The sequence below is a fragment of the Miniopterus schreibersii genome (genome assembly GCF_964146895.1).
Source record: "Miniopterus schreibersii genome assembly, chromosome: X".
Classification (NCBI taxonomy): Eukaryota; Metazoa; Chordata; class Mammalia; order Chiroptera; family Miniopteridae; genus Miniopterus; species Miniopterus schreibersii.
Window position 1 is genome coordinate 78,454,889 of NC_138104.1, and position 22,098 is coordinate 78,476,986.

The following is a 22,098-nucleotide window of genomic DNA, read 5'->3' on the forward strand; positions in this document are numbered from 1 at the left end:
ATAATAATTTTTCCATTTTGGTATTATTTCTGAGAATTAAATCATAAAGTAATAATTTTCTATTGAAATATATGGAAAGTTTAAAGTTTTTGACAGATATTACTAAATTGCTTTTCTCAAGTGTTTTACCAATTACTATTCCAGCCAGCTTTGTTTCATCACATTGTTGGCAGCATTTAATATGACCCTTTTTTTTCAGCCTTTCTCAAATTGAGAGTGAACATGGTATTTCTCAGTTTCTCAAATTGAGAGGTGAAAATGGTTGTTTTTCATTTTTAATCCTAGTTAACTTGAACTTTTTTGTGTCTATTATTCAGTTATATTTTCTGGGAGTGCTAGATTTATTTCATTTCCCCCCCCTTGATTTGTGGTTATAATATGGGGTGGAATCTATTCCCCTTTTTTAACAAATCGGTGTTTAAGTTAAACACTCTCTTGGAGAATCATTATGCCCTTGCAATGCATGTAGTTTTTTGAGAGCATCTCAATCACTTTCAGTGTGCAGATTTCCCACCAAGATGTATGGCCAATAACCATAGGGTGATTCTGATACTGCAATTAAAATGGCCTAATCCAAACACTGACTTCCTGGTACATGTTTACCTTGTGGTATTATTCTACGTAAAATTTGTATTGTGATTCTACTATTTTCCAAACCTCCAAGGGAACTCTGTAGTTTCAAAACTCACCTGCACTAAGATTACTCCCAAATCTCTGTATATTTTCAACCAAGTCAACAAATGGGAAAATAAATAAGTAATTATGGGCTTTGTGTTTGAGTCATTTAAGAGAGATGAAAGGAATTGGAGGAGTATAGGATACAGATGGACATAGTAAGACACAGAACTAAGAATGTACATGAGACCCCACTCCCATGAAGACACACAGAGTAAAGGAGCCCCAGAAATAAAAGCTCATGGGATCAAATAGAGATTCAGAGAAACAGAGGGGCACAGGAGAATGTAACATCACAGCATAATTTTCCAGATTTAGAATTTTGCTATTAAAGGATTTTAAATGTATTTTTACAACCACAGGGGTTAGTAGTGATGTTGACATTTTCAGTTTCACTTGCTCCTTTGTCTAGGAAGTATTTGTCAAGGATTACAAGATCTCCAGGTCTGAATTATACTTCCTTTCAACAAGATGGAATTGGCCTCTCCCATTACAGGTGGCTTCATCTTTCAATTTGGAATTCTGATTGATATTACAGTTTGGGGCTATGCCCAAAGCTTGGGAGTACAGAGAATTTGTCTACGGTACTTAAAAATACACACACACACATATAACATTTCAGCTAGAGCATAATATTAAAAAGCATTTAATATATAAGAAATTTCTGTAAGTAGCTAATACAACATAGACCAGGTATCTTTCTGTTCTACAATCCAGTGCTTCAAGCATAGAATTTAAATGCCCTAGAGGAATTAATAATTAACAAAACCCTTAAAATATCTTTAAAATATCAGATGAGCAAATTATTTTTGGCAAAGGAAACAGTTCAGTTTTCTAATGAGTGCCCAGATGGTGTTGCTGATTAAGAGAAGTCTATAGATTTTAGATGTGAGGCAGACAGATTGTGGAGCTGACATTGTACTGTCAATATTTGAGGACCTGTTTGAATCTTTGTTCAGGTGGAAGAGTCCATTTGTATATTAAAATATTTTCCCTTGCAAAATTTTTGTATTAAATTTGTAATTTGGAATAGAAAATTTGTGGTTGAAAACTTTAAGGAACATTTGTGATCAAATGGTCACATTGACATTAAAATAAGTTTTCTATTACTTCAGATTTTGAGTAGAACTGTATTCTCATAAACCCACAAGAGTAAGTTGTGGTATTTTATGTCTATGTGCTTGTGTGTTTGTTTTTTTTCCAAATGAACCCCTCTTCATCCTTCACAGCTGAAATAATTGACTTGTCTGATTTCTTTCATGCCAGCAACAAATATTTATTGAAGATGTCTACATGCCAGATAGTCTCCCAGGTATTGGGGATAAAGCAGGAAACAAAACAAGTAAGATACTTTCTCTCACTTAGCTTATAATCTAGTGAAGAGGGACACATAATAAATAACCAATGAGTCAACCAAATAAATACCAACCTACATACATACATACAAAGTACTGCTAGTGATAAGTAATCTATGGAAGATAGAATAGATGGGGAGATGGAGCACAGTCAGGGAATGCATCTTCCTTAGAGACGAGGTATAAGCTGAGATCTGAGATGTTGAACATGCAAGTATCAAGGGGAAGAATATTTCAAGAGATGGGAACAGTTGGTGCAGAGCTGCTATGGTGAGAACAACTTTTGATATGTTCAAGGAACAGAAAGAAAATCAGTATGGCTAGAGCAGAATGAGCAAAGGGTAATAAGGTATGATATGTAGGCAAGAGTTTTGCACCAAAATCAGTCCCCTTGTAAAAAGCATGTATACTTTTAAAAAAATAATAAAAATAGCAGACATAACACAAGAAGAAGGAAGGGATGGAAAGGAGAGAAGAAGAGAGAGGAAGGGGCAAAGGAAGGAACGAAACTTGCCAAAATTATGGAAATATTTCCTTAGGTATTCTTAAAAAAAGTTCCTAAGAATGGGTACCAGTTTGGTTTACTTATAATGTCTAGTTGTTAAAATAATTGAGTATCCTATAAAAGATAGCCACAAAATCTGCTTTTACTGTTTATATTTGGTATGAATAAATAAAGTATGGCAGCTGTTAAGTGCAATATAAAGTTTAAAATAAATTTTGCATTTAATAAAAATAATTTGATGTAAAAATAATTTGATGTATATTGTAAGCACAATAAAAATAATTTTAATAATTTTTTTAAAAAGAATGAGGTCATGTGGGGCTCTGTAATTTAAGTAATGGGGTGGGATCTCTTCTCTTCAATGTAATTCATTGGAAGATTTGAAATTAAGGAAGTGTCATGAATTTGATTTTATTTGAAGAGATGTTCTGTGCTGTGTAAATTGAAAACTTAGAGAAGGAAGAGTGGAAGCAGTTGCAAAGGAGAGAAATTATCTTAGACCATGGTGGTAGTAGTAAGGGTGTTAAGAAATGGTTGTATACAGGTAGAGCTGACTTACTGATGTATTGATTGGAGGGCAGAGTGATCAAGGAAAAAATGGCAATTCCTGGACTTTTGCCTATATAACTGGGTGAATTGTGGCACCATTACTGAGATGAAGAAGACTGGAGAAGAATTGGCTTGAGGGAGGGACTCAAGAGCTCTGTTTGGGATATATTGAGTTTGAGATGATTATTAAATAGCTGAAGGCACAATTAAATAGGCAATTTATGTATCAAGCTTTAAGCATCAGGGCTATGGGATTGGGGAGATAACCTCAGAATAATTTAAAAAAGAGGTGCAAGAACTGAAACCTGGGGCTCTCCAATATTTAGACATTTAAAAGAAGAGAAGGATCCAGCAAAAGAATCTGAGGAGTAATGACTTAGAGAGGGAGAAACCCACAGAAGTGTGTGGCCCAGAAATAAAATGAAAACAGCGGGTCAAGAAGGAAGACAGGACCAAAAAATGCTAAAAGAACAAGCAATTTAAGGACAAAGAGTTGACCATTGCATTTGGCAATATAAAAACCACTGGCACCCTCGACAAGAGCAGTTTAGGTGGAATAGTAGGGACAAAAGCCTGACTGGAGTGAAGTAGGGAAATGGAGACAATATGTGTAGATAACTTTTTGAAAAAGTGCTATGAAGGGACACAGAGGGAAGGGATGGTATCTAAAAGGAGATGTGCCACAGTTAGGTTTTTTAAAGATGAGCCAATAGTAGAGCCGGTTTGTGTGCTGATGACAGTGATCCAGGAGAGGAGAAATCGATGATGAAGGAGAGAAAGTATATGATTAGAGCATCAAAGCCCTGGGAGGAATATGGATCCAAAGAGAGTGTTAAAGAAGCTTCTTCATTTAAATCATAGGAGATAAATCAGCACATATCAGCATAGGTGAAGGTATATAGGTGGATTTATTTTGGAAAGACAAATGAGTTCTTTCATTTCTAAAAAAATAAAAATAAAAAAAAGGAGAGTCATCAGCTGAAGAAGGCTTGGAGGCTGTCATGTAGGATGTTTTAAAAGAAAGGGTATGAAATATCCACTTGAACAGTGGGAATTGACACACAAAGGTTAAAAACTGTTATTCATATCATTGCATGAAGGTATCTGCCAAATACAATGGTCTTCATTGTGGAAAAGTTATGTTAAAGTATTCTTTATGATGATGATTAATCAAAAGACAGTGCTTTGATCGCTCCAAGTCCATCAAAATGTTATCAACAGAGAAAACAATGCTTCTCTGTTATGGTTGGTGGACATTTGTCCAGTCCATGATACAATGTCTCCATTGTTTTGTTATAAGTTAAAAAGAAGTTAGTTTAAGACCCAGTCATTTTTGTGTGATGCATAGCATGAAGAAATATTAAAACCTAAGAAGTTATGCCACTAATATAAGACATAATCTGTAGATAAATCACCTATGCTGAATCAAAGGATGATGAGAGATGCTGTAAAAATCCTTAAGTTGTTAATAAGTTATTTGTAAGGAGATGGGAGTGAAGGAGAAATAAAAACCTGATTAATTTCCAAGTCCAGTCTGCTTATCACCAGATAGCAACAGTGGAACCAATATATGCAAATAATTTTGCGCACATAATCTTTGCATTAACATTGCCTGCAAGTTATCACCCTGTTTTACAAACTGAAATTGGGAGGAGTTCAGAAGTTACTTGCCCAGGATTCCAAAGTGCCTAAGAGAAAAAGTGGGGTCAGAACCTAATTCTTCCAATTTCAAAGCCAAATATTTCCTAAGGCATTGGATTCACTCATTCATGGAACAGATACTTGTGAGGTATTTACCTTGCAACAGGCAGTATGCTCAGTAGATTACAGATTTTGCCTCAATTTCTTTTCACAACTATTTGATGACATAGGAGGTAAATATTTTCACTCTTTTATAGGTCAGGAAATTAAGATTTAACCAAAGAGATAAATTTGATCATGTAACCAATGGCAGGTTCAGAATATGAGAGATGTTTAATTTTTAATGTATGTTTTTATTATTTTATTTTATATTTTACTTTTTTATTTTATTTTATTGTTGAAACTATTACAGATGTCCTTTTTTCTCCCCATTGACCCCTTCCACCCTGCCCCACCTTCCTCCCCAGTCCCTCACCACACCATTGTTTGTGTCCTTGGGTTATGCATATATGCATATAAATTCTTTGGTTAATCACGCCCCCCCTCCACCTCCCTCCTTTCCTCTGAGATTCATCAGTCTGATCCATGTTTCCATGTCATTTATTTTTTAAAAAGATTAAATTTCCTTCTTGAAGTGATACACAGTCCATTTAACATAAGGAATTAAGACAATTAGATTGGCAATGGTTGGGTCCTACCATTCAGCATGAAATCTAGATATTCTGTCTAAAAGTGACTGAATTTGTTTTTGATTTGAAATAATTCAACAGCTGTCCTAAAGTCAATGGGGAAACTGCATCCCAGCTGCAGACAGCAATAGGTATTTTGTTTTTCTGGAAATCTTTGCACTAGTGTTCATTTCTCTGTAGTAGGTCCTCTAACCCTGACAACTGATTCCAGAGTCTCTCACTTAATTTTAAAATGACCCTTTTTTAAAAGTATAATTTTCCCTAAAAAGAACTGAACCTAATAAACATATAAGTCATTTCATTTGAGTTCCATCTGAGGCCTTGTCTTTGTAAACATTGCCAGCTTGTTTTGGTTTTGTGTTAAATCTTTTATCAAACCATAAGCAGGATTTTGGCCAGACATAAGAAATTTCAACCTATCTCCAATCTGTTGGTATGAAATAACAGGAAAAATCTTTCCAAAAAGAATTTGAGTTAAAAGTTTAAAATTATGGACTTCCCAATGGATTCTTGTGGATTTAGATGCAAACTCTACCTCAGCCTCCGTTCTTCTGGCCTACTATGGTCTCCTCATTCTTATTGTGCTCTATGGGAAGAACCACAGGGGGAGGGTTTCAGTATTGCTGGAGTATAGGGTACAGCCTGGGGAGCAGAAGGATAAGAGTCTAGAGAAGATGGCAAGGGCCAGGTCATGCTGAATCACGTGAGATATTAAGTGTAAGATTGGATGAGGGACCAGGAAGACTCAATGATGAAGCCCAGGTTTTAGACTTAAGCTCTTGGGTAAATGACAGGGTCCAAGTTATAAGTCAGAAAAAAATCTGGAAAAATAGATAGGATTTCATCATTCATTGGTTTCAGGTTTGCCAATTAAACATATATTTAAATATGCTGAAAACTAGGAATTTCCTTAGTGGTTTGACTAAGAGTTGTACTTTGCACAGGAAGAGTAACCTGTGCAAATCTTTGAAGACATACAGGAAGCTGATGAATCAATGACACATCAAGAAAATGGTACCCTCTCGCTGAAGCCACATCCTTGTTAATGAGATTAGGCACAAGTAGTAGCTTAGAACAGGGATTCTAAACTAGTAGCCAACAGGCCAAGTCTCTCACAATTTGGAGATGGCTCTCCAGTGTTTTAAAATTTGATTTAAGTGGTTTTATTCAAGCATGCAGTCTTCAATTCTCTACAGCCCTTGGCCCACCAGCCTGTTTCACATGTTACCTTCTCTTTACCTTTTCTGCCCTGCTCCCCAGGGCTTTTGTATTTTCAGTCCCTAACATGGAGGGAAAAGTGAAGACAAGTTCTTACAAGAACCTCAATACCCATAACTGAGAGACAACTGCAGGCAACATAATTTCCAGGGGATAGCACTTAGGAGGCATGAGGAGGAAATAGTTTATCAGAGCAGCTAGAAATGAGAAGAAAATCCTTAGCAGTCAGATTGGCAGGTGATTTTTCTTTCTTAGGATGGCAGAAGCCACAGAAAGACATTCCATACTTTTGGGAAAGTGCCTTTGTGCTATCAGCCTTGGCCTAAGTTCCAATTTTATGTTAAGATGATCACATAATGGGGAGTCTCTATTGAGGTGCTAGAGAGGACTTTCTAGTAAATGTTGTTAATGGTGGGATACTGGTTTGTATTTTAAAAGGAAAAAGATGTAATCAAAATTTTAGCAAAATGGAGCAAATGAGAGAAAATAAAGTGAGAATATATATAAACAGGATGTAAAAGCTGATATAATTGAAATTTTAAAACACTAGGATTTCAGCAGGGTCTTTTATCAGAATTAAAATAGTTGAACACTTCTAAAAATATCCTGTAGTTTTTTGTTGTTGTTTGTTTGTTTGTTTTGAGAGCTAACTCCTGAACTGTAGATGGGGTTACTGACTTTCCCTGGTGATGAGGGATATATTTTGTTTCCGTAGATCTAGGCTGCTGCCAGAGATGCTGACCTTAGGCATGAGGATAATAAAGCAGGGAGGGTTAGCTCCAAGGTTAACAAGTGAAAGCAGCTTCTAAGAAAACACATCTTTTGCCCTTATCCCCTCCTGGTAACACTTAGCTCACACTCCTCACAGGATTCCTTAATGGTGTTTTCTAAAAGAGCCACACCTCTTTTTCTTTCATTGCCATTTACTTACTTATTTATAATTCTGGATAGAAGTTTTATTCTAGTTGAATCAATAAAAACTAAAAAAAACAACACACAAAAAAACAAAGATACACAAGGATTCTAACTGTTGGTGTTATGATTTCAAAAGAATCCAACAAACAAGGGTTTTCTTTCTTCAGTTCCAGTTACTTATTATAGTAGCTTTGTGTTGCCTATTTTAACAGGAAGGGTGGTACCCAAATCCCAGTAACAGTACAAAAGCAGTTGCAGCTTCTGCGTTGTTGCTGCCGTTTCACTACCACCCTTGGGTAATTCTGGTTATGTGTATTGTGCACAGCTTCAGTGTATGTAAACATACATATTCACATACGAATAGGCTAGACAATGAAAACACATATGTGTACTCCTACATGGGTCTAACTCAAAACACTCTTTGGATGGGACTTATGGTCTTAACATGGGCCTTTCAGGTTAGATTTTTTTTAAAAAACACAACACACTGTGCTTGGCCTGTGATTATTGGCTAATATTTTAATGCCAGAATTGGTTCCTCCGCCTATTTTAATTTCCGTTTGAAAGTGGTTAAAACCTTAAAGGACAGATTTTCCCATGCACACATTTCCAAATGGCCCATTCCCAGCCGCGTTCACACTCTTAACTTGACACCATGTTTTTGTCCCATCTAGAATGGGATAAAATATTTCCTCCTCATACCTCCTAAGTGCTATCCCCTGGAAATTATGTTGCCTGCAGTTGTCTCTCAGTTATGGATATTGAGGTTCTTGTAAGAACTTGTCTTCACTTTTCCCTCCAGGTTAGGGACTGAAAATCCAAAAGCCCTGGGGAGCAGGGCAGAAAAGGTAAAGAGAAGGTAACATGAGAGCCGGAGCACCTGAGCTGGCAAGATGAAACCTCTCGTATCTGAGTGTTGCAGCTTTTCCTTGGCACTGCAAAAAGCGGTTAGACTCAGAAGCCAGTTTATCTCAGTGAGTTGAACAGTTTCATAAATGGCATTGACAGTCATTTTATTTTTTAGTAGACTTTAATGAGAAACTTAAACATCAGATATTCTAAAAAATGCTATAGAATTTGTATGAAACAAAGAAATTGTATAATCTTGGCAAAGACTAATTTATTAATTCACATCTCAGGTTTTATTCCTCACCTATGTTCTAGATCTGTCACAGCACTCTGTGTTGAAAGCTAAAAGGCCTCTCCTTTATTATGCTGTTTACAGTGCTAAGGCTGAAATTCAGATCCTTAAATTTGTCACCATGAGAATCACCCAACTGCTCATGTAACACCTGTTTGGGCTAGTGCCCCATTCCCCAGATCCAGAAATAGTGTCACTGGCAAACTTCCCTTACTCTCTGCTTCCACACCCTTCTTCCCCCCACCAACACTTCAACACTCCTGAGAACATAAGAAATGCCAGTCAAGCCTGACTGACTGGGACTTTTATCATGTTATCCCAAAGTAAGTTCAATTGACAATGAAGTTACCTTAATATGGAAAATACAATTTTCTATGTGTATTAGTTTGCTGGAGCTGCCCTAACAAAGAACCACAAATTTGATGGTTTAAAACAACAGAAAATTATTGCCTGGAGGCCAGAACTCCAAAATCAAGGTGTGGGCAGAGTAAGTATCTTTGGATGGTGTGAGGGACCACTGTACCATGTGTCTCCCCTAGCTTCTGGTGATTTGTTGCAGTCTTTTTGACATCCCTTGGCTTATAAAAGCATCACCCCAACTGTGATCTCTGCTTTCATCTTTACTTGATATTCTTCCTGTGTGCAAGTTTGTCTCCAATTTTTTTTCCTTTTTATAAGTAGACTAGTCATACTGGATTAGGGCCTACCCTAATGAACTTAATTTAACTTGATTACCTCTGTAAAGGTTCTATCTCCTAATAACGTATCTTAGGACTTCAACATTTAAATTTTAGAAGCTCATAATTCAACCAATAATACCATGCTACCCAAATGTACTCATCTGGTTATCCTTTGGCTAATTTATGGCACTTCAGAGGTGGCAGCCCACTTTTCCCCTTTCTGGGACTCCAGCTGTGGGATTGCCCCCAAGGACTTTCAGATCCTTGGACTTCTCTTCTTTGGCCTGCCTTTTCCTGGACAATCCTGCTGCACTGTATGTCCTGAAAGAAGAGAGAATCTTCTAGTTCCTTTCTTGGTAGGACACTGTCTTTTTCCTTCTCATTTCACCATTTTACTACTTCACTTTTCTATGACTTGGCTGAACCAAGTATGCTTACAGCCTCCCCAGGAAGCTCCCTTTCTAATACATCATGGTCACTCCCTTGTTACCCCCAGGTGCCTCTCCTGTGAGGCTTTGTTCTTTTCTAGAAGTCCTGTCTTGGACATCAACTCCTTGATAATGTGCAGCCTAAGGACAATGGTGTTGTTGAGGATGTTTGATTTCTTAGGGGGGAAGAGAAGAGGAATTTTTTTCTTGAGAGAAAGGTTCTGTGACAAACCCACCACCAATTGTAACCACACTGACCAAATGGCCCAGTTTCTTTAGGGAGTGTTTCCCAAAATATGTGAGAAGACATTTCTGCCCTCGAAAAAATTACATCCATCCTCTGTCCTCTAGTAAGTTATAGAGACTAAGAAATTATGTAAATGGTATATATAGTATCTCCTGATGGAGGTATTTGATTTGTTAATTAAAGGCTCTGATATGATCAGTAGAATGGAAACAAGCTTTTTGTTTAGAATTTTCTTATGAAAATTTTCAAAGAACTTTATAGCCAACCCATATACCTACTAAGTAGATTCTACAATTAAACTTTTTGCTCTATTTTTTTTATTCCATTGTATCCATCTATCAATCCCTTTTATTTTTTGATGCATTTCAAAGTAAGTCGCAGACATCAGGACCTTTTGCCCCTAATTACCTTAACACATCTATCCTTAATTAGCTTTGTTTAAATCAACATTTCATTGTCCTACATGAGTACAAAAATCACATTTTTTTTATTAATGGCTATTGATGTCACAGAAATTTCATGGGTAGACTTTGAACTAGATGCTTTAGGATCATAAAGACACTACCTTTGTTTTTTTTTTTTGCTTTTAATATAACTTTATTGATTTCAGAGAGGAATGGAGAGTGAGAAAGAGAGCTAGAAACATCAATGATGAGAGAGTCATTGATCGAGCCTGCAACCAGGCATGTGCCCTGACCAAGAATCGAACCCCGATCGCCTGGATCCTAGGTTGACGCTCAACCGCTGAGCCACGCCCAGCTGGGCGACACTACCTTTGTAATGAATTCTCAGCTTAGTGTTACTGTCTTGTGTCATTTAGATTAGTTACCGAATAGAAGGGCCTAATTTAATCACTTCATTTTACACATGGGGAAAGTGAGGCTCAGAAAAGTGAGGACACTTGCCCAAGGCCATACAGCCAGGCAGTGGACTATTAAGGATAGAATTTTTTTTTACAGAATTGCAGTATTCTGCCTTGTCCTTGAACCAGGCAGTGTTTCCCTTCTACTCTGGTCCTCGCATACTGCTGACTGCCTTGGTCTTTGGTTCACAGGAGTGTTTCAGGGAAAGGCAAAGTAGAGTTACTGGGCCAAGTTCTACACTGGTCTCCCAGAAGACAGGGAGGGTTGGACTTTGACATTGCCAAATGACTCTTTTGTAGCTTTATTTCTCCACTTATTCATTACATCTCAGTCAGATTTATTTTCTTTGGTAAAGTTCACATTTTACCCTCTCCTTCTTGAATTCCTAACTTATCATTTCATTTTTGGTAAAAGGAGATGTTTAAATGGAGAAGTATTCAAAGTATTCTACACCTGGCCTTTGACCTTCCTCAGGCCATTTGTAACATCTGGCTCTTTCAGAGACTAAGATCTAGGAATTGGGTGTGCCAAAGGGAGTGTGATATCTCTCTGATTTCATATTCTATCTTAAAGATGTTTGTGAGTCTAAAAAATCATGTTGGTAATCCATAGGAGGGCTAGTATCATGGCAATGAGATATTTTATCCTCAGATCATAGTCAAGGAAACTACCATGACATCATATGGTTATCTTCTATAATTAAACAACAGTATTCTTAAAAGAGTATGCTTTTATTTATTTATACATAGTCTATCAAATTTCCAAAATAATTTGAACCAAGTGAATTAAAAGTTTAGTTTTATGTAATAGTTTTTTAAATGAAGAATATAACACACAAACATGAGAAAGACAAAACTATAATTGCTGATTTTGCATCCTGTTTTCATGGGAGACCATGTTGAAGTAAAGCAAAATAAATTTTGTCTACCACGATTACAATACACAAAAGATATTCCACTCCTTTCAAATAGCAAAGGGTAAAGACAAAAGCTTGAACGTGGAACAAGACTCATTATGATTGCTGACACTTTCAGAAAATGCAATAGTTTGCATATAAAGCATAATGAAGAAATAATTTTTTGGCTTTAGATATATTCTGAATGGCCTTTAAAGGCAATCTCATTTTAGTATTTCAAAGTGGCAGCATCTGGAGAAAGGTTTCTATGGCAACTCATGAAAGCTTGATGTTTTTTATCCTTTTCAAGAGCATAAATCATCCCACAGCCTGAGGCTTTTGTCAGTAAAGGTCTTTATTTTAGAAGCGATTGCCATTTATTTTTGTGTTATATATTTTTACCATCTTAGGGAAAACAGAAGAAAGGGCTTACAAGAAAACTTGGTATCTTTTTCAAATTTGGGGGCAAGATGTGAATAACATAATTCTAGACTTTGCTTCTCAGTGATCAAAATGATGGTACATATTGGTATGTTTGATTTATGCTATGTGTTGTTTTGATTTTCCAAAAAGTTGTGATTGGTATGTTCTCAGGAAAGAAGAGTCAGTCTGTACTTAAGGAGGAAGAAACTGTTCAGCCAAGCACCTTGTAATGAGTAATCCATTGAAGTTGTCCTAGAGGCCATAGTATTGTTTTGAATGCTTCCAGATCTTCCTGCAGCGATAGGGTCTCAAGGCTTTGAGCACTGACAGGATCCCTGTGGTTTTTATCAATATATTTTTTCCAAGAATGTTAATCAAGAAATAGTGCAGTTTTAAAATATGGCATGCTTTGAGATTTGTTTTTGATAACCTAGGTCTTTGTATGTTATAGAAGATAATGTGAGTCATGAAAAACAATAGGACACAGAAACAGAACTGGGTTTTAACCCTAACTCTGCCATTGCTAGCTGTATAATGCTGAGCAAGCCCTGGAATCTCTCTGAGCTTCCATTTCCTAATAAGGAAAATAGGAATAACAATGCCAGCCTCACAGAGTTGTTAAGGACTGAATGCATGTGAATATTGAAAACTTCAGTGTGTGCATGTGTAAGGTAGTTATGATTATTTGTTGTCTGTCTTCTCATCTCGTGCCTTTGGAGAAAGTCAGGGGTATCCTTTATCATTTCCGGTGTGATCAGAGGAAATCAGTTTGAGTGTGTATAAATATTTTAGTTTCTTATACTCTATTAAGTATACTATGTTTATATAGACACCATTGCAGCCATTTATTTATTGATTGATTAAGTAATTAAATGTCATTTTTGTTGAAGGATATAAAATGAATCCATTTAACAAACATGTAAGTGACAACTGTGTGCTAGCATTGAGGAGACACAGAATAGATAATTAAATTCTCATCATTCAGGAAATAAGTTTTCTGAGTTTCAAGACCACAGCATAAGCTGTTTAGGCAGTACCCTGTGCAAGGGTTCCCAGCCGATGAGTGAAAGAGGGCATGCAATCAAGCTCACATTTTGCCAGCCAAGCCATTTGCACCCAGGTGAGCTGCATTTGCCTGAAGGAAGGAGGTCTTTTTGCAATTTACCTGCCAGGAGTGTGCACCTTCTTGTAATTTACACAAACATATGAAATGTTCTGGAAGTGACCCTGCTGCTTGTATGGTGTTCTATGGAAGGCTTTCAGTGTTTCACTGTTTAGTATGAGGAAGGCTGCTGGGCATGCTTGTTATATGGAGTCAAACTGTCTGAATTCGAATACTGGCTCTGCCACTTGTTAGCTGTGTGACCTTGGACACATGACTTAACCTCTCTGTGCCTCACTTTCTAAATCTGACCACTTCATAGAGTTGTTGGGAGAATAAATCAATTCTTAGGTGAAACACTTAGAATAGAAGCTGGCAAATAGTCAGTGCTCAAAATGTTAGCTGTTTTTAGTGATATCTTCACCTGCCTCTCTACTCTGTGTTGAAAGTTCAACAATTAACATCTGAATTCCACATACAAATATCACTTTCCTTTAATGAATTAAATTTAAATTGAGGATAGTTTTCTTTTTATCCCAGGGTTTTTTTTGCATGTATTTGTGCTACATAACTAAAAAGGATTTTCTTTAGAGACATCAAAGAATTCCAGTTCTTTGATCAGAAGGTCACTTGGTTGTTTCTAGAGTTACTTCATAAAACCATTGCTTTATCAGAAGTGACCAGAAGGAAATGAGGGTTATTTACATATTTTGGCTTTTTTTTCTTGGGGGATGCCTATACTATTTACCATGATTATAAGGTACAGATGCTTTGAGGTACAGTGAATTTCATTGTCAATTTTAGTTAACATGATTTTTTTAATTGGGAAGAATTCATTTATATAGTATCAAAGTGCATAATGTTTTCAAGACAATTAACTTTGCATTTTAAAACATTTAAAACATTTTGTTAAATATCAGATTTTGATATGAAGGACATTCGACAGATTGACAAAGCAAAGAACAAAGCAGATAGTAATTTTGATTTTTTTCCCTTCTCTCTAAATCTAAACTCCTCCACTTCTCTAAAGACACCTTTGTTACCTGCGCTGTGTACTTTTCAGTCTGTTACAGCATCTAACTGATTTTCAATCTTTAAAATAAAAATAATTTGGGTGTCTAATCCATATTTAGGTATCCAAATAATTGAGATCGTCATCACTTTGATAATTTTTTCCAAGTAAACTATTCAAGAAGAGGTAGGCATTAGTCTCCCATTATTCCTGTGTGTGCCATGCTATGGTTATTCATCCAAGGGAGTCTTCTTGAGCCAAAATCCTCTGGACCTGCACCATTTGGAAGCAACAAGAAATAGATGATCTTATCAGAAGCCTGTCAGGGGCATACTGGGACTGCTTCTGAAAATGGCAGATGATAATTTATTTGTGAAATATTAATTGATCCTGCCTATTAAACTGAAGTTTAACTAGCTTTTTAAAAGTACAAAGTGATTATAAGCTTGATCCTAAATTGGTTTAAAAATATATCCATTTAAAAGAAAAATTGATTATTTTAAAATTCTTATTTTAGATGGAGAGCAAAATGTTTTAAAGCACTTTACATCAATCAGGGTACTGAGTCACTGTATTTTTAATTTTTCCTTTTTGGTATCAGGTAGTGGGTAAGAGTTCAGCTTTGGAGCTGAACTCTGACTTTGCCATTTACTAATTATATAATCTATGGCAAGTCAATGAATGTCTTTAATCTTCCATTTTTCTTTTTAAAATAACGATAATAATAACTCTCAGAATTGTGGTGAAGATCAGAAGCACTTTGTGTGTAAAGCACTTCACACAGAGTAAAGCAAGTGCTCAATGCATTTTGATGATGGCTGTTGTTATTGTAGGTATTTTCTTTTTAAAAAAACTGTTATTGCATTGTATCAGGAAGTGATTGCTTAGGTGTTTAAATAGTGCCAATTACATTGTTTAGTGTTTTAGGGCAAATGTACTTCTGCTCCTTTATGATTTTTTTGCAATAATATTGCATTTTAAAATTCCCAGACTTCCTAAAGAATGCACCACTTCCCAAAGTTTTGTTTTATGGCACAGTGTGTTAAAAGTTCCAAACAATCGACGTAGAAATGAAGTCAGGAACAACACTGTTGTAAATCAGGTCAGCTCTGTATAGTTTATTGTTTGCTTATTTTTCCATCAGTCAAACCATTAGTCCTTTCATTAGTCATTACTGAGGAATCCCTTGAGAGCTGCTTCTTAATGTTAATCTTCTCCTGACAAGACTCTAACTCCTCGGGTTCTTAGGTGTTCTAAAATCCCCTCCTCTTAAACTGCAGTGACTTCCCTAAGCCACTGATAATTGGGCCAATTATATTTTCACTCAGTTTCTGCTGTTGATAATAGCCTCCTATGAACATTAGTGTGACAAATTGTGAGATATTTCCAACAACTTACTCTCATACTGTTCTATTTAAAGATATTTTTGTAATTTTTTATTTATGACTTTTTAAGGCACATGATTTGATAAGACACTGGCCTGTTCTAATAACTGTTTATGTTTAGTATCATATACTATGGGGTAACTGCATTTACTAAAAGACAGTACCTTTTGTGGAATATAAAATGGTTGTGTATATGAGTGATGTTGTATTTTGTTCTGAACCCTTTTGTTTAAGCCTCAGCATGCACAGCAGGTCCCTCTGAATTCCCTGATAACAGCTGTTACCATGGTTGCATCTTATTTCATATTTTATTTGTTGAACTGATGCTTGATAAAAGAAATGGCACTGAATTGTCTGCAATGTTGAATCTAAATAGAAATGTTTTCTCTTTTTTTCCCCTTATGGTGATGAAATTAGGAAACTGGAGTTAAAAATCGAAACCTTGTATTCCTAAACTTAGGGTTGTGCAATGCTCATGTGCACTGCGTGGGGAACTGTGGACTTTGGAACCCTTACCCTGCCACCAACTGAAAAGCTCTAGGCCTGCCTCCAAGGACAAGGATCAGAAGATGGATTAACTCAAATAATGAAGTGTCAAGTCAGCTTCTTTAAAAAATAGTTTTTTTCTTTTAGGCTAGCCAATAGACTGTGAATGAAGCCTCGGCTTTTCATTATGGCTTTTACGGTGGGCTCATATCTTATGCTTTACAGATTCTCATCAAACAACAATATACAAGTGTGTTTTAAAAACACATTGATCCAAACAAAGTGAAAAATATCTTTTGAAATGTAATTTTTTCCTGAAGCAAAAACAGAAAGATGCGATGTACAAAGAGAATAGCCTGACTTTGCCTGCTGACTCCTCATGTGACCTTGGACACCCCTTTTTCCTTCAATTTCCTCAGCCATAAAATGGGAATATAAATAGTACCTTTAATTATTGGGTTGCTGTAAGAATTCATTGAATAATATATTGAAATCTCTAGAACAGCTTTTTAAATGTAATGAACATTATATGGCTATTTTAATAAGAATATCTTTTTTTTGCATTAGTGGTGTATAAAAGTCCCAGAACTATTATTTTTGAAAGACAAGATTGAAGCTGTTTAATTTATCTACAAGGCACAGCATCTTAAACTTTCCTTGATTCTGTTTAGTCTCAAAAAAACAAATGAGTAAGGTAACTGGAACTAAGAAAATTCAGTTCATTATTCAGAGCATCAGAGTTCTATTGTCTGAGAAGACTTACTAAATTCTGTAAGAATGGTTTTAAAGATGCAGGATTTTAAGACCTCTGAGATAAAATAAAAAACCTACATCCAGGACGGACTTATACATTGTCCAAACATATTTGGTATATATGTACCACATCTTCTTAATCCACTTGTCTATTGATGGGCACTTAGGTTGCTTCTATATTTTGGCTATTGTGAATAGAACTGCAGTGAACATAGGAGTGCATATATCTTTTTGAATTAGTATTTTGAATTTCTTCAGATAAATACTCAGAAGGGGAATTGTTGGATATATGGTAGTTCCATTTTTAATTTTTTGAGGAAACTTCACACTGTTTTTCACAGTGGCTGCACCAATCTGCATTCCCACCAACAGTGCACGGCGGTTCCCTTTTCTCCACATCTTCACCAACAGTTGTAATTTAAACACAAATAAAATAATGAATGAATGAATGAATGAATGAATGAATGAATGAATAAATAAATAAATAAATAAATAAATAAATAAATGATAAAAACTTCATTGGGTAACGTTTATTGTAAGTAAATTTATCTTAATGAAGCTATTTTTTAAAAAAATATATCTTTATTGATTTCAGAGAGAGGAAAGGAGAGGGAGAGAGAGAGAGAAACATCAATGATGAGAGTCATTGATGGAGCCCGCAACCCGGGCATGTCCCCTGACCGGGAATCGAACCCCAATCGCCTGGATCCCAGGTCGACTCTCAACTGCTGAGCCACCCCCAGCTGCTCATTAATAAAGCTATTTTTTTTAAAAAAATACCTTTATTGTTAAAAGTATTACAGATGTCCTCCTTTCCCCCCCATTGATCCCCTCAGGCCTTCCCTATACTGTTGTCTGTGTCCATGGGTGATGTATTTATGCATATAAGTTCTTAGGTGAATTTCTCTCCACCCGCTCCCCTATGTTTGCCTTCCCTTTGAGATTCATCAGTTTGTTCCATGTTTGTATGTCTCTGGATCTATTTTGCTCACCACTTTATTTTGTTCATTAGATTCCATATATGAGTGAGATCATGTGATATTTATCTTTCTCTGACTGGCTTATTTCGAATAACGCTGTTTTTTAAAAGCTAAATTTATGATGGTGAGAATGTAGTGGGCATTCATTAAATAATTTTTGCCTACATTAATAATTAAATGGATGAATGAATGGAGTCATTTAATTCTTCAGAGATGGATTACATGGGTAATTAATTAGGGTTGATAAGGGGGTCAAATTTTACATCCTTGGTTTTAAAACTTTACATCAACCTCTACAAGTCTAATTTCACTGTAAATCCAAGGTCTTCTCACATGATTTGAAGGTCCACTCTCCCCCCAACTTACCGATTTTTCATATTTACTTTGGAAATAAAGTCAGTGGTTATACATTTGGTTCTGACTCTGCTGGGGCTTATACATTTCTCTTAAGTGGGACCTTGTGTGTGTGTGTGTGTGTGTGTGTGTTTTAATCCTCACCCTAGGACATGTTTTTCATTGATTATAGAGAAAAGAAGGGAGAGGGAGAGAGAGAGAAAAAAACATCACTGTGAGAGAAACATCGATTGGTTGCCTCACATTTTCACTGGAAATTGAACTTGCAACCTGGGTATGTGGCTTGACCGGGAATTGAACCTGCAACCCTTCAGTGCATGGAACAAAAGTTTAACCAACCAAGCCACACTGGCCAGGGCCAGGGGCCTTGTGCCTTGTGTTTTTATCTGTGTTGTCTGATGTGTAATCACACAATTTATTCCTTAAAGATAGACATTTTGATATAGTAACCATAAGCTATTTTTAAGATCTGAGACATTTACCAAAAGTAAAATCCCTTTTGTTTTTTTCTACAAACAGTAGTTGGTTTTCTGGCTTGGAATTTGGGTCTCTGTTGAGAAACCTTAGCCACCTGTAAGTTAAATGTAACTGCAGACTGTGTGTGAGCCATCATGGACTTTTCTCCCTGGCTGTTAGCATGAAGAGCTTATCTGGAGTCCCTATAAGGTGTTTGATTCTGATTTCTTATTGTATTTTCTCCCAGGTATGGCAGCAGCCAAACTTCTGCATGACACTGGCCTGAATGTGGTTGTTCTGGAAGCCCAGGACCGTGTGGGAGGCAGGACTTACACCACTAGGGTAAGACATTAAGGATGGAGTGGAAAAACATGGGATCAAAGCTGAGTTTTTTCTTCTTTTTTTTCTCCTTGCTGAATATCTTGAATTTCATTTGACTCTTTTTAAGAGAGTGAAAATTACTCTAAAAATTTTCCACAGCCTCTCTACAAATTTGTTTCTTTTTCAACTCTTTCTTCGGTACCTTTTCTTTTCTCACCTCATGACACTTGGCACTTGCCCAGTAAAGTATTGCACCAATGAATAGGTATTTGGAATACATCAGTGAATAAAACAAAGATTCCTGCCTTTGTGAAATGTGTAGTTTTTTGGGGGGAGGGGAGACAGACAATAAAAAAATGAAAAAACAAACAAAAACAGAAAAAGAAGGCCTTTTCTGGTGTCCCTGACTAATAGGTACCCAGCTATGCTTGGACAAGCTCAAATACAGAGAACTTTTCTACTTACTTCTTGTTCAAAGTTTTATCCTTTGTCATTGGATGTGAAACTGATTCAAAACCATATAGAAAACTTGTTATTGAACATAAGAACAATTTCAAAGGTTCAAATTATGACCAAACATTCCCTGATGCTGTTTCAAACACTTGGATTGGCAAACAACATAAGTGATTATTTCCTTTCTTATTTTTCCTCCCGCATTAGGTGCCTCAAAGTTAGTCTCAAGTACTAAGTATAGAGAATTCACCAGCCATTCAGAGATTATAAACTCAAGTCACTGAAAACCAAACCATGTTGTGGTACATTGTAAATGATGAGGTTCAGGCGTCTCTTGCCTATACAAAGTTCAATAAGGTTTGCTTAAATTAAGAAATGATCTAATAACCTTTAAATTACAAGAATGGAGTTGAGAACAGAACCCAATTTTTCATGGTCCCACAAGATGTGTCTATAACCTATGAAATGTTAATTTGCTTATTTCAGGGCTCTCTATCTTAGTAATAACATTTTCACAATTATTTTTTAAATTTTTTTCCATGGAAAAACAGAACCAAATGGTTAAATATGTGGACCTTGGAGGATCTTATGTTGGACCAACCCAGAATCGCATCTTAAGATTAGCCAAAGAGCTAGGATTGGAGACCTATAAAGTGAATGAAGTGGAGTGTCTGATCCACCACTCAAAGGTAAGCCTGGGCCAGCCTTTGAAGGATTTGAAGGCTACTCTATGGGCATTTCCATATATAAATTCTAGATCATTCTCTCAGAGAAACTTTTTCATCTCTGAATGTATGCAGAAGTATGTAGCTTATTAATGTATTTTAACCACTCTGAGAATGTTTCACTGTTATCAAAGTGGAATTAAGTGAGAATTCTTAACCTATGTGGGAAGATAATTGACCAAGTAGTATTGCCCATTTGGTAAAAAGTTTAACAAAACTAATAGAGAAAAGGCATTTGTGATTAATTTGTTAAATACCTTGGGCTCTTTTATGTGATACAAAAACTTGTGTACAGTTTTACAAATGCTGCCCTAGGCTTCACATTATAAAAGTATTTGCAATCTGTAGTATTTTGAAGTTTTAATACTGTGTCTGATTTAACAGCTAAAGTTAGTCTTCTTTGGAAGTTTACATAAAAGTGGCTCAAGTCCCAAATTCCATTTCTTTTTGTGGGGAAACTCCATTGATCTTCTCAAGATTTCTCTGAGTTTACTGGGTCTCACATTCTCATGATCATTTGTGGCTTATTCTTGCCTCCATGACACCTATGTTAATCCACGTCTCATGGCTTGTGACTCTTTTTTCCTTTTGCTCTATACCAACCTGGGCTGAAACTCACCTCTGTTTTGATTTCCCTCAGACCACCTCAAGCATTTGTATGCAGCAGACTTGACTGAAATTTTGAACAATGGCAGGGGGTGGAGTTGGAATGGGGTTAATTGCAGAAACACTAGCAGGTTAGAATTGAAAATTAGACATTCTAATTCTAATAAGCTCTTAGACTTATGCATCCCTGGGGATTTTTCACTGGCCACATTTCTCTGTGGATTCCAGTCTCCCACCATGCTGTTGGTCATCAGACTTTTCATATCTCTTTGATCCTTGTTTTCCAGCATCATTGCTTTGGTACAAAAAGTCACTGATGGTTTCTGACAAGCTGAGATTCACTTACTCTGGCACCTTCTCATGGTGTCCCACAGAAGAACTGGCAGGGGTTTTGAATTTTAGTCTTTCCTTCTCTTCTTCACTTGCCTCTGCAGGTGGAAGTAAGCAGTATAAGTATATCCTCACCCATAGAAATCATCCCCTTAGGAGACAGAAAAAAACTAGCAAGTCAGTTTGATCTATATAGCAATGTTGATATATTGACATACTTATATTATTTGAGAGTGATAATATCAAGAAGGATGGATAACATACCATGCATTATGAATCATTTAATAAAACTGGAAAGAAAAATCTATCTAATTTGGCACAATGAGGGTAAAAGATTTCCTTAATTCATACATAAATGTTTTGGTTGAACTTCAGATTTTGTTTTATAAGCCTTTTCACTTTGCTTCCATATGTGTCTAGTAGAAAAAGAGACACATCATTTAAAAATGAAAATGTAGCACGGTGACAGTGAAATTTGTTGGACATCAACCAGCAGCACTTAGTAAACATCCTTCATAGGGTTCTTTGCTTTTAAATGTAGGTCACATTGATTGATTTCTTCTGTCTTCCTTGTCTTAACACATAAGACTTACAGAGACTTACTTCTCAGAACACTGGAGTCTCTTTTAGTTTTCTCCAGACAAAAGAGATGACTAGAAATTATATTCACTTTTCTGTTTTCGTTTGTGCAAGGTTGCTTAGCAATCAAGAGTTCTGCTCAGAATGTTTGTTTTTCTGGTAATCTTATGGCTGATATTAAGTTCCTTGTTTGAAAGAGATTGCTTACAGTCATTAATTGTGGAAATGATCTTACACAACACTTTTACAGAGTGTTGGCCAAATGTGCTGCTTTCTTAGACTATTTAGAACAGTCAATTAAGCAATATCTCTGACTTGATGCAGGGTAAATA

General features: G+C 36.2%; 1 protein-coding gene across 1 annotated transcript in view; it reads left to right on the plus strand.

Annotated features, from left to right (window-relative positions):
- The window catches only part of MAOB (monoamine oxidase B), a 130,638-nt gene that overhangs the window by 27,764 nt on the left and 80,776 nt on the right, over positions 1–22,098 (plus strand). Inside the window, exons 2-3 of the mRNA XM_081125879.1 lie at positions 19,000–19,094; positions 20,078–20,215. Coding sequence (XP_080982005.1) covers positions 19,000–19,094; positions 20,078–20,215 — 233 coding nt within the window. The remainder of the gene's footprint in view (positions 1–18,999; positions 19,095–20,077; positions 20,216–22,098) is intronic.